Source organism: Lycium barbarum, chromosome 2, assembly GCF_019175385.1.
Source record: "Lycium barbarum isolate Lr01 chromosome 2, ASM1917538v2, whole genome shotgun sequence".
Lineage (NCBI taxonomy): Eukaryota > Viridiplantae > Streptophyta > Magnoliopsida > Solanales > Solanaceae > Lycium > Lycium barbarum.
The window spans coordinates 114,531,562-114,544,277 of record NC_083338.1 but is presented as its reverse complement, the minus strand read 5'-3'; the positions used below and the strand labels follow the sequence as shown (position 1 = coordinate 114,544,277).

Sequence of the window (12,716 nt, the reverse complement as noted above, 5' to 3'; positions counted from 1 at the left end):
AAATCGGTTGGATAGCTCACAAACTCTACCAAATTGTCAAGATTTCAGATTTTCACTCATAATGTCTTTATTTTATGATCTAAAAGTTACAAAAGAAAAAAAATACATTTCAAAACAATGACATTCAAGTCATGACAAATTAGTAGGACTTCATGCTATATCTAGCTATCTTGTTGGATAACTCAAAATGTCTATCAGATTGACATGATTTTGTGCTTCTATCAAATTTCGACGGATTGACAAGGCTTTGTATTATCTGCATTCTACTTATCTTGTTAAAATATTCACAAATGATACTTGCAGTTTTGCACCAACAAATGATAATCTTTTGGTTCTGTTGCAGTTGGAAATTTTGTTATATGTGTATTTGCTTTTGGGGACTTGCATGGTGATTGATCACTTGTTCAGTTGTTTGAATTTCAGCAGTCATTATTCGATTAACGGTGATGATTATCCTAAGTGATTTTAAAAATTTGCTGGTTTATTTACAGTGGGGGTGTGTAGAGCTCATTCAGGTGAACTTCTTAAACAAAAACATCCATGTGAGTGGGGGTGGGGTGAGGGGTAAAAACGGGGTATGTTACTTGGGCTGTAAGAAAAGTGAAACTTTATACTCCCTCCAGCCAATTAGAACGGAGAAAGGGTTAATGTGAAGTGACTTGATATATAGTTTCTTGAAATAATACTTAAAAATTACTCATGTAAAATTATTACTCCTAATTTTTTTAAAGATTGCTTAAAGGTCATACAAACAGTTTGATTCCTGAATAATAATACCGACATACTTTTTTGGGAAAAAGACCATATTTACCTCAGCACTTTTGCGAAAGGTCTATATTTACCCTTTGTTTGAAGTTTGGCACACTGTTGCCCCTGTGATAAATTTTTGGAACACATTTGCTTACGTGGTTTACAAAATAGTTTATCCTTTGTCCCTTTTCACTAACGGAGCCATTAAAAAAAAAATTAATATGAAAAAGTCAAATATTATCCTTCAGGTTCACCAAATATTTGCTTTTGTCCTGTTTCACTAAGGACACCATTTTGAACCTCTTTGTGCATATTAAAACCACAAAATGATACTTTTGGTAATTAATTGAACCTGCTCTTGTTTAATACCCATTCCCCCCTCTTTTTTTTTTTTTTTTTTTTTTTTAAAAAAACTCACCTCCAAATAATTACTGTACTATATCATATGTGTATAAATCAGTCACATACATTAGGCACAGATCATAAATTTATCGTACATTTATTTTACACATATTATACAGAAAAAATGACGTGAAGGAGCACAGTGGACAACGGTGGATATTTACACATGCACATATACATAGTGTATACACCTATATATATTTACACACACACTCTACATTCTATCTATTTTCTTTCTAACGCACACATACTATTGCTTTTCTTGTTTTAAGTTCTGCGATGGATTGTTTTTTTTTTTTTTTCAGATCTAAACATGATTTTGTGCACTGAAATGGTGGTGATGGAACAGGGGCATTAATGGAAGGTTGGTATTTTACAATTGGTGGTGTTTGAGAAAATGTCTTTGCTATTTTTTTTTCTCTCTAACGAGTGAGGATGTGGAGAGGTACTTGCGAAAATGTTTATACATGTGGTGGAATAATTAGGTTCTGCTTTTGTATTGAGGCTGAAATTAATAAGGTAGGGACTGATTTTTATGGTAGGTTATTAGATTATTATAGTAATAAGGGGACGACGTATTAATGGGGTTGCTACATTTTGGAGAAGATGGAGTTGTTTTTGGATGGTGAAGTTGGACAGCGATAATAGATTAAAATAAATTTTCGTTTTTAATAGATGTAGAATTTACTTCCTCAGTCTCAAATTATTTATCGTTTTGTTTGTTTGTTTTACACGCCCTTTAGGAAATATTAATTATGAGGGGTATTTGATTTCTTTTACCCTTATTTATGTCTAAGTTATAATCTCTCTCCATTAAATGTTTATTTACTCTATTTACGTGTCATCTCTATTGATAACAAAATTCTACTATGAGTAAAATGGAGAAGAAACAATTAATTGTGTCTTGAACTTTTAAAATAATAAATAATTTGTGATAACTATTTTTAATAATCATGACAAAAATTTTGAGAGAGAGGGAGTATTGATTACAACTTACAACCAACATTAATGGGCTAAGGGGCTGTTTTAATTAGTCAGCACCGAACGGCTACATATATAACGTGACTTTTTTTTCTTAAAACAAATTAAAATTAAGAGGAGACTAAGCTCAATTCAATAGGTATAATCACTTGGATTTCGATTTGCAGGTTTATGACTGTAATTCCAATTATAATATCTAAATCATTGTGTGGTATCCTTAGAGATAAATGGATTGAGAGTTGCTAAATTGCCACATCAATTTGACTCAAATTTGATCACACTTATGTAAAAACCACCATCACCTCTATTGTACAATTTTAAATTAAGATAAACTTTGAGAAGAAAAGATAGAAATGACATTAAGTAAGCATAAATTATTAAATTTGACCTAAATAGTCATATGAATTTACTCCATTTGGGCCATTGTGGCCAAAATAGTGTGGCAAAAAGACCTTATTCAAATGGATTAATATACACTCACACTAGCTAGTGGCATAAATTAGAGAACTTTTCTATTAGACGCTTAGCATTCAATCATTCATATCTGACAAATTTGTGCTCCCAATTTCAAGAATCTACAGAAAATAAACAAATTTAAAGAAGCTATTATACATAAAATTCATGGCCCATATTTCTACATTTAGAGAAAGCATAAATGCAACACACATAGGTCTACAACGGATTTATCAAACACGTGTTAAAGAAAAGCACCATAGCCCAGGCATTGCAATCAACTTCGTATGTGGAAAAGCTATTTTACAAGTAGAATGCTTTCTGAGGATGATGTTTGGACCAGCTTGCTAATGATGCCTCTTCTTGTGGAGATTCAACATAGCAAACAATACCAACAACAGAAACAAGATAGAACCAACTAAGGAAATGCCAATGGCCGCCGCGACTTGTCCACAGAACTTACCAAAGACGTTGCACACCTTGTTCCAACGGACGTGGGAGTTCCCTTTATATCCGATGAGGCCGACAGCTGCAGCGGCTCCGACACCGGAGTAGAGCAGTGCCACCGTGATGAGGTCCAAGAGAATGATTGTTAGGGAAAGACCATTCATTTTTGCCCTATTGGCCATTGAAAGGACTAAGGACATAGCTGCATAGGCACATGCTATTGCATTCACCACCACAAAGTACCTGAAATTTTATTTATTCATAATTTAGAAACACTCATCAATTATATCGTAGAAGTAACACTCTTGTTTCAAGACATCGTCACCGAATCCTTTATGTTTTGGAGAAAAATATACTCCTAGTAATTTATAATAGTACTGTTTCAATTTATATGACATACTTTCTTTTTTGGTTTGTCCCAAAAAGAATTACACTTTTCCAAATTTAGCAATAGTTTAACTTTCAACTTTATCTTTTAAGCTTAATGAGATGATCTATCACCACACAAATATTTTTTGCTCTTTTTAGACCACAAGATTCAAAAGTTTTCCGTTATTTCTTAAACTCTGTGCTCAGTCAAACTACATCATATAAATTGGGATGGAGGGAATAGTATTTTTCGTGCAGCTTTACTATTTAAGTATTAAACTAAACTAATCAGATTTACCTATGATAATTAGTCTAATTTCTATAAGCAAAATATGTCAAACAGAGTTGTTTTAAAAAGAAATCAGTTTACATACACGTGAAGGTGTTTCGTTCCTAACAAAAGTGCAAAATAGATCACGTATTGTATATTCGTATTAATTTGGCACAATTTCTGTGGATAATGGAGAGAAACTGGGGCACATGTTAGCCAACTAGTAACTCTTATCCAAGATTTTGGGCATATTTTTCGGGTCAACTTAGTGGAGAACAAAATATCATTATATCATCACTCGTCACTATTGTCATGAGAAATTGAATAAATTACATTTATAATAGAAAACTAAATGAAATCCAAGAGAATGAGGTCAAGACGGACGTTAAAGATATTACTAGGAGTTAGGCTACGTAAATTATCAGAGAATTTGTGAAATTTTTAGGAAAAATGTAAACGTGGCTCGTCAACTCAAACAGAGAGAGAAGGAAGAAAAGAAGAGAGAGAAAATGAAACTGGTTTTGTCTGGATAACTTATTAAAAAAAAAAAAAAAGATATTTACGACTTAAAGAATTTAGTTTTATGAACTATTTAAGTTAATTAATGTCTAAAATGAAATTCCTGTCAAGAAAATAAACTTTGAATAATTTTGAATTGATCTCAAAAATTATAAAACTCACTAAATAATTTTGTTGACTAAGTTATAAGTTAGCTAGAGACAAATAATGAGTATTTTGTCATAGATTCAGCTGGTACTAGTGCTTAGATTAACTGTACCAGAAAACTTGTTTGATGTCTATGCAAAAAATGGGTATAAAAAATATTGATACTGTTTGCAGAATTGCCTTCGCTAGGGGTGGTCTTTAAATTACATATTCTGCGGTAAGGCAGAATTTGCAAATCTGCTTCGAGACAGAATTTTGCAAAGTCTGTCTTGCGATTTTTTTTTATTGGGTTGGGATTCGAACCCATAACCTCGGGGTATTAGGCGAGGGGTAAAACTTAAAGACCACCAATTTGAAGGGCAAAAAGTTAAAGACCACCCCAAATGAAGGACAATCCGTGCAAAAAAAAAAAATTGATAATTTAGTATACATGAAAATTTACCAGATATAACTTAAATACAACTAGTATTTCATTCTCAGCGGTAATTATGAGTCACTATCTTTCTATAACCTTGTATTTTTTCCCTCGACAAAACTAATAGGGAGTAGAAAAAGTCCCCTTTGGGTAGCAAGATATATATATTGGTTGCTCGTACATACTTTTCGTAACATCGCCGTCGACAATCCAATATACAAGACCAACTGCCAATTCATTCACTTCTCGCGGAAAAAATAGGTGTTATAACAACTAATATAATATTGTCCTCTTTGAATCTAAGCGTGTGCATCTAGCATTTTTTATCAGATTTATCATGAGATTTACCTAAAGTGTTACATATACAAAATTTATATAGAAGTAGAAAAATATATCACTTGTCATATTTGTATTTCTTTAGATATCATACTATATTTCGTGTTGTCAACTGCGGAGCTAGAATGTAGGTGCAGGTTTGGAAGAACTCGGTCATTTTGGTTCGAACCTTTATATCAATCAGGCTTAAGAAATTTATATAATATGTATAAGTTTTTAATTTAGAACTACAATTCTGAAATCGTAAACTTAAAATCCCGAGTTCACTTATATTATGTCTGTATAACCGAATGAAAGATTAAAAAAAAAAAAAGGATAGAAGGAATGCTTACACAAAGGCGGACATATGATGCCATTTAGCGAATGCCGGAACGTTGATCGGCGGCAATGTGGGAACCAACTGGACAGGAACAAGCTCAGTCTGTTTGCTAACTCCAAGAACAATGGCAGCAACAAGTGTGAGTACAAAGGCCAAAAACCTCAAACCAAAGTCTGTCCATCTCATGCTTTGTTTGTTAGCAACCCCAACATCTTTTCCAGCTCCTCCATTCATAATGCTTTGTGTCTCCATTGTTCAATCAAGAGAAGCTGTGAAAATATTCAAAGAAGAGAAATCTGAATATGGAAGGGTGTTGTTTCTGGAATGTGGAGGTCAAGGGTTTATATAGTATTAAATGTAGAAAGTCTAGTGGACAATAAAAACTGTCACGTGTGTGAAAGAGAAACTAGTGGGGTTTGATTTTGGGCTTTATTATTATGGGGACTTATCGATGGAGTTCGGAACCAAAATGCCCTAAAAAAAATCACTTTGAACCAAAATATTTCAACAAAAAAAAAGTTATAAAAATACCTTTATCGCAGTAAAATACTGCGTTATAGCGCTTCACGGAGACAGAGCCGTTAAGTGCTATAGCGTAGTATTTTACTGCGTTATAGAAGCAGTTAAAAAAAAAAAATCTATAACGCAGTAAAATAATGCGTTATAGAAAAGAGTACAAAAAAAAAAAAATTGGCCAACTTTATTTTTTGCAACACTTAGTGTTTTTTTCCATACTTTGACCAATAATTAGTCGTGTGTCAAGATTCCGAAACGTCAATATTTTATATAGAACCTAATATTTTTTTCTGCTTACAATAATGTAGGCCCAATACATCAAGGATACGTAGACGTTCAGATCGTCATTTTAGGGGTTGAAAAGGTGCCCGAAGTAAGTTTTGTTTGAAAAAACTTAGTGTTTTTTTCATACTTTGACTAACGATTAGTCGTGTGTCAAGACTCCAAAACGTCAATATTTTATATAGAACCTGATATTTTTTTCTGCGTACAATAATGTAGGCCCAATACATCAAGGATACGTAGACGTTCGGATAGTCATTTTAGGGGTTGAAAAGGTGCCCGAAGTAAGTTTTGTTTGGAAACTTTAGGGTGTTTTATTTTTTAAGATTTTGATTTAAGCGTGTTATTTTTTAATCAAGGCATAACTTTATTTTGAATATAATATAATTCTAAAAAATATAGGGAGAAAAACTAGTTGTAAAGTCGTCAAACTTTAGATGGTCATAACTTTGCGCTCGGACGTTCGTTTTACGCGTATTTTTTCGAGATCTACGCGGACAAACTGCCACATTATTGTACAAGGCGGTTTGGGCGAGCCGATTTTTAAAAAAACACCTTTTATCCCATTCAATTTCAATTTTCCCCCAAATTGACATGAAATTTTCAGTTTTATTTACTTATAAGATGATGATACGCAATAGATTTCAACGTACAAATCCCAGGGTAATGTAGCTGTGAATGTCAATTCCACTTCTGCCGTTTCAATTTTTGAAAATAAAGCTGACTAATTTTCTCGACATATAAAGTTGACTAAAATAACCTTACAGTCAAACGCTAAGTTTTTTCAAACAAAACTTACTTCGGGCACCTTTTCAACCGCTAAAATGACGATCCGAATGTATACGTATCCTTGATGTATTGAGCCTACATTATTGTACGCAAAAAAAATATCAGGTTCTATATAAAATATTGACGTTTCGGAGTTTTGACATACGACTAATCGTTGGTCAAAGTATGCAAAAACACACTAAGTGTTGCAAAAAAAAAAAGTTGGCCAATTTTTTTTTTTTTTTTGGTACTGTTTTACTGCGCTATACAAAAAAAAAAAAAAAAATTCTTGCAGTTAAAAACCTTTTGGCAACGGCTTTATTTTCAATAAATCTAAACCCTAAAAATAAAAAACCTTAAGCTAATGACAACAAGTCTTCAAACAAAAATGGACGTTTATGTATATAGAACACTTAAACCTAAAGTTTACAAACAAAACTTACTTCGGGCACCTTTTCAACCCCTAAAATGACGATCTGAACGTCTACGTACCCTTGATGTATTGGGCCTACATTATTGTACGCAGAAAAAAATATCAGGTTCTATATAAAATATTGACGTTTCGGAGTCTTGACACACGACTAATCATTGGTCAAAGTATGGAAAAAAACACTAAGTGTTGCAAAAAATAAAGTTGGCCAATTTTTTTTTTTTGGTACTGTTTCTATAACGCAGTATTTTACTGCGTTATAGATTTTTTTTTTTAACTGCTTCTATGACGCAGTGCGCTATAACACTTAACGGCTCCGTCTCCGTGAAGTGATATAGCGCAGTATTTTACTGCGCTAAAGATACTTTTGTAACTTTTTTTTTTGTTGGAATATTTTGGTTCAAAGTGATTTTTTTGAGAGCATTTTGGTTCCGGACTCCTTATAGATGAGTGGTGGGTGGGAGGTTTGGGGATGGAGCCATCAGAAATTCTAAAACTCTAATTAGTGACTTCAAGAAAATAAAAAATACAATAAGTGAGATTAAAATCTGCAACCTAAAACAATTTTTTAGTGATATCATATACTAGAAGCTTCCCTTCAGTCAGAGACAAGGGTAGAGCCTGAGGGGTGTAAGGGAATTTAATTGAACCGTTTTGCTATAAAATTATAGTATATAAATATGATTTTTTTTTGTGAATATATAAGTTGTTGAATCTTAGCGACATATGATTTTTTTTTAATTCTTATATATATATATATATATATATATATATATATATATATATATATATATATATATATATATATATATATATATATATATATATATATTAAATAAAAATATTTTGACCCTATTTAGTGTAAAATAATTCTTCAATAAAAAGACTTATTTGAACCTTTTAGGTCCGTAGTGAAATTAATACATAGGAAGGTGGCGGGTAGCGTAGGTGTATGAATAGCTTGGAAAGAAACGAATGAAATGGGAATGCAGGTCAGATTTGCCGTTTACATTTATTATTTTAGGAGTTGCAAGATTTATTTTTGAATCTTTTAATATTAGATCTTTTGACAACTGGAATAGTCTATACTAATATTTTCTTTACAATATTTTGGACGTATGATTTTTTTAACTTTTCTCTTCATAAATATTCCAGTAATGGCGCAATAAATATGCAGCGGTTTTGTTTGACATAATAAATATATTTCGCTTTCCGTTATTATTATTAGTTGACAAAATTAACCGAAAAACGCGAACTTTTAATTACGAGAATTGACAACAATGCTTCTCTGTTTAGCTATTTTCAGACGAAAGATGAAGGAGAAATAGATTTGACGCATGACATGTTTGTTTTTTTGTGGCTATATTTTATCCATAAAATTTAGTTAATTGACAACTAATATGATATTCTCTACTGTTAGAATTAGTAACAGGAACAAGAATCATGTACCTGTTAACAACAGCGGAAAATTCACAGAATCTTTATTGAAAGATTGCTCCAAGTGAATTCTGCTTCACTAGGAAATAGAACACTGATATCACAAACTAAATGCCCTCTCATTTCTTGTGTGTCTATTGAAGAGAATTTTATACTTTCAATTATCTCTCTAAAAGAACAAGAAAAGTTAGAAGAAGTTTTTTCACGAGAGAAATCAGTGTGAACTGCCTTGTGCCTTTTTTACTACCCCATGCTATGTTTCCTCTATTTAATAGAGAGGTAGTTTTATTGGAAGTTAAATAACTTCTCTGGAAACTTCTCTCATGTTTATCTTCTCTAATCGGGTCGGGTCAGTCAACATGGGCGACCCACCCAGTCCAAAAATCCAACTTCTCCCACTTCGCACATGGTGGACTGTACCCAAATCAGTACCATGTCAATAACACATAGAATTCATACAGGCAAATAGTTCGTGCCACCTGCGAGCAGCAAGAGCTATAGTGCAGCTCTACAAAGGAGTTCAATCACATGCGGAAAGAATCCACTATCAATTATAAGGATCATATTATTCGCTATACCCCAAACATCAATTGCTACACCAATAGCCATTTTTCCGATCCCTTATCCTCTTAAGAGGTGAACTCGAGTTCATGTTTAAATTTATATCCATGATTACACTTGACACCCTTATGGTAAGTGTAATGGCCGATCTGCGAATACAAGTCAAGTTACTAATTTTTATTGTCTTCCCTTTCCACTCGAATCTATCTGTTCCAGATCAACTACTTTCCCAGACATGCACTGCATTGCCGAATCACTCATGACTATTAGTAACATGTTAAAGTAGAAACACTGATTGAAACTTCAAGAAACAGTCAAAGGTCAAAGGGTATTCCATTGAAAAGTTAATGTAACTTTTTGGGGTCTCATGCAATGAAGAAGCAGGGATCCATTCTTCCATTAACCCATTGGTCGCTTAGCATACGTGGTATGAAACACGTGCTACGGTGTTCTCACCTTCTAGTGGCGCGTGTGTCTCATTCATTTACTTATTCAACACTGTATAGATCTTGATCTAGACATCTCTAGATGTTTAACCTGAGCTTCTCTCTTCAATGATCCTCAAATCCATCTTCTTAGAGAAACTCATATCTGGCTTACAAAACAAGTCATAACATGGTGGTGGAACTCATCTTTTCACGTTACTCAACGTAACAGGCGATTGCTCGTGTGAGAGAGTCAATCTCGCGACTTGTTCGACACACTTTATCAATAAAATTACATTATCACATGCATATAAGATATGAACGCAAATTCAAGAGTCAAATATTGACGAAAATATTGTAACAACCAAGTCATTTTACAATACAAAAATATAATCATATCCTACGCAAACCTAGATCCATAACATGTTTCTCAAATAGGCCTCTAGATATCACCTTTGTAAAAGGATCAGCTATTATTTCTCGCGTAGGTATGTATTGTAAAGTTACGCCTCCACTTGCTACTGTGTCTCTTACAAAGTTATACTTGATGTCAATGTGTTTGGCTTTGCTGTGATACTTAGGATCCTTTGTGTATGCAATAGCCGCCTGACTATCACAATGTAAAATCATTGATCCTTGAGAATTCTTTGCTACGCCCAAATGCTCAAAGAATCGTTTTAACCAAACAGCTTCTTGTACTGCAGATGCACAAGCCACAAACTCAGCTGCCATAGTTGAAAGAGCCGTGCAAGTTTATTTCTTACTTTTCCATGAAATAGCACCACCATTAAGTAAGAAAGCATAACCGGATGTCGATTTTCTATCGTTTCGATCACCACCCCAATTAGCATCTGTATATCCTCTCAAGTGTAAATCATTTCCACTATAACAAGTGAATAATCAACAGTTCCTTTCAGGTATCGGAAGATCCTCTTTACAGATTTTCAATAATCTCTTCCAGGATTGGACTGATACCTGCTAACCAGACCTACAGCATAACAAATATCCGGATGAGTACACATCATAGCGTACATTAAGCTCCCGACAGCACTAGAATATGGAACTCGAGACATGTCTTCTTTTTATTTTTCAATCTCTAGACACATTACAAGGCTTAAAGTCTCACCTCTTGCTATAGGAGTATCCATGGGTTTGCAACTATTCATTCGAAAGTGTTCCAAAATTTTCTTTATATAAGTTTCTTGAGATAGACTCAAAGACTTCTTGGAATGATCTCTTTGGATCTTAACACCCAATATATAATCTGCTTCACCCATGTCTTTTATGTCAAATGACTTTGAAAGCCATGACTTGATAGTTTTCACTCCAAATTATTTCTGGCTAATAAAATATCATCCACGTAAAGGGAAAGAATTACAAACATTCCATTGGACTTCGTCACATAAATGCAATGGTCTTCATCGATCATGGTGAAATCATATGACATCACCTCTTTGTGAAATCTCAAATACCACTGCCTTGAAGACTGCTTCAGGCCATAAATAGATTTTTTTAATTTGCAGACTTTCTTTTCTTGGCCTTTAACGATGAAACCTACAGGTTGTTCCATGTATATTTCCTCGTTTAGTTCTCCATTGAGAAAATCTGTCTTCACGTCCATTTGGTGTAACTCTAGATCTAAACGTGCAACAATAGCCAAAAGTAACCGAATTGAGGTAAACTTCACAACTGGTGAAAAGGTTTCCTCATAATCTATTCCAGCTTGTTGGGTAAAACCTTTTGCGACCAATCGTGCCTTGTATCTTTCTATTGACCCGTCCGCTTTACATTTAACTTTGAGAACCCATTTGTTCCCAATAGCTCTACGCCCAGAAGGAAGGTCAGCCAGATCCCAGATTTTATTATTTCTCATGGACTATAATTCTTCTTTCATTTCTTTCATCCATTCATCTTTTCCAGGACTTGCCAAAGCCTCAGTCACAGAATTAGGCTCATCGAATTCTGTGGGAGACACCAGGAAAACGTAATCTTCAATCTCATAAGATCGTTTAGGTACACTTTTTCTGGTACTCTTACGTTGTTGAAATTTAGATTCCTCTAAAAGATTTTGGGATTCAAAACTCCCACTCGGACCAGGAACTGATCCATGATCTATTTGACTATCAAACATGTCCGAAGACATTGTCTGATCATCTGAATTCAACATTTCGTAAAGAGGCTCTCATTTCTTTAGTTCGCCCTTTTTTGGAAAGTCATTTTCTAGAAAAGTGACATCTCGTGCAATTTCAGTAATACTTCCATCTTCTAATTCACCAATGAACACATACCCTTTGGAGTGTTCTGAGTATCTTATAAAGATACATTCTTCCCTTTTGGACTCAGTTTTCCAAACTTACCAAAACTATCTTTTACATATGCAGCACAACCCCAAGGTCGTAGATCATTGAGGTTCGGTTTATGACTAGTCCATAGCTCATAGGGAGTAGAAGTAACTGATTTAGAAGACACTTTATTTAGTATGTAGGCCGCAGTTAATAACGCATCTCCCCAGAAAGAGATAGGTAAATTTGTCTGCGCCATCATTGACCTTGTCATGTTTAATAATGTTCTATTCCTTCGTTCTGCTACACCATTCTGTTGAGGTGTGTAAGGAGTAGTTAACTGCCTGGTAATGCCTTTTTCATTACATAATTCTTCAAACTGTTTTGATAAATATTCACGGCGTCTATCGGTTCTTAAAGTCTTTATACTTTTATCTAATTGATTCTCAACTTCATTCATATACCTTCTAAAGCATTCAAGTGCTTCAGATTTGTGAGAAATCAAATAGACTTAACCGTAACGCGTGAAATCACCAATAAACGTAATAAAATACATAGCACCAGACCTTGCCCTCACATTCATTGGACCACAAATATCAGAATGGA

At 33.8% G+C, this 12,716-nt stretch overlaps 1 protein-coding gene across 1 annotated transcript; it reads right to left on the bottom strand.

Annotated features, from left to right (window-relative positions):
• Nucleotides 1–2,718: 2,718 nt before the first annotated feature.
• Nucleotides 2,719–5,737, bottom strand: LOC132626826 (CASP-like protein 1E1). Its single transcript, XM_060341828.1, has 2 exons — nt 5,423–5,737; nt 2,719–3,276 (listed from the first exon to the last, which is right to left on the bottom strand). The coding sequence occupies exons 1-2, from the start codon at nt 5,659–5,661 to the stop codon at nt 2,934–2,936; spliced, it is 582 nt and encodes a 193-aa protein (XP_060197811.1). The 5' UTR covers nt 5,662–5,737; the 3' UTR covers nt 2,719–2,933.
• Nucleotides 5,738–12,716: the final 6,979 nt, after the last annotated feature.

Bases quoted from the DNA above. Each gene is read 5' to 3' on its own strand.
- LOC132626826 (XM_060341828.1), bottom strand. From the start codon at position 5,661: ATGGAGACACAAAGCATTATGAATGGAGGAGCTGGAAAAGATGTTGGG. The intron at 3,277-5,422 runs GTAAGCATTCCT...ATAAAATTTCAG, and splicing joins CATCATATGTCCGCCTTTGT to GTACTTTGTGGTGGTGAATG.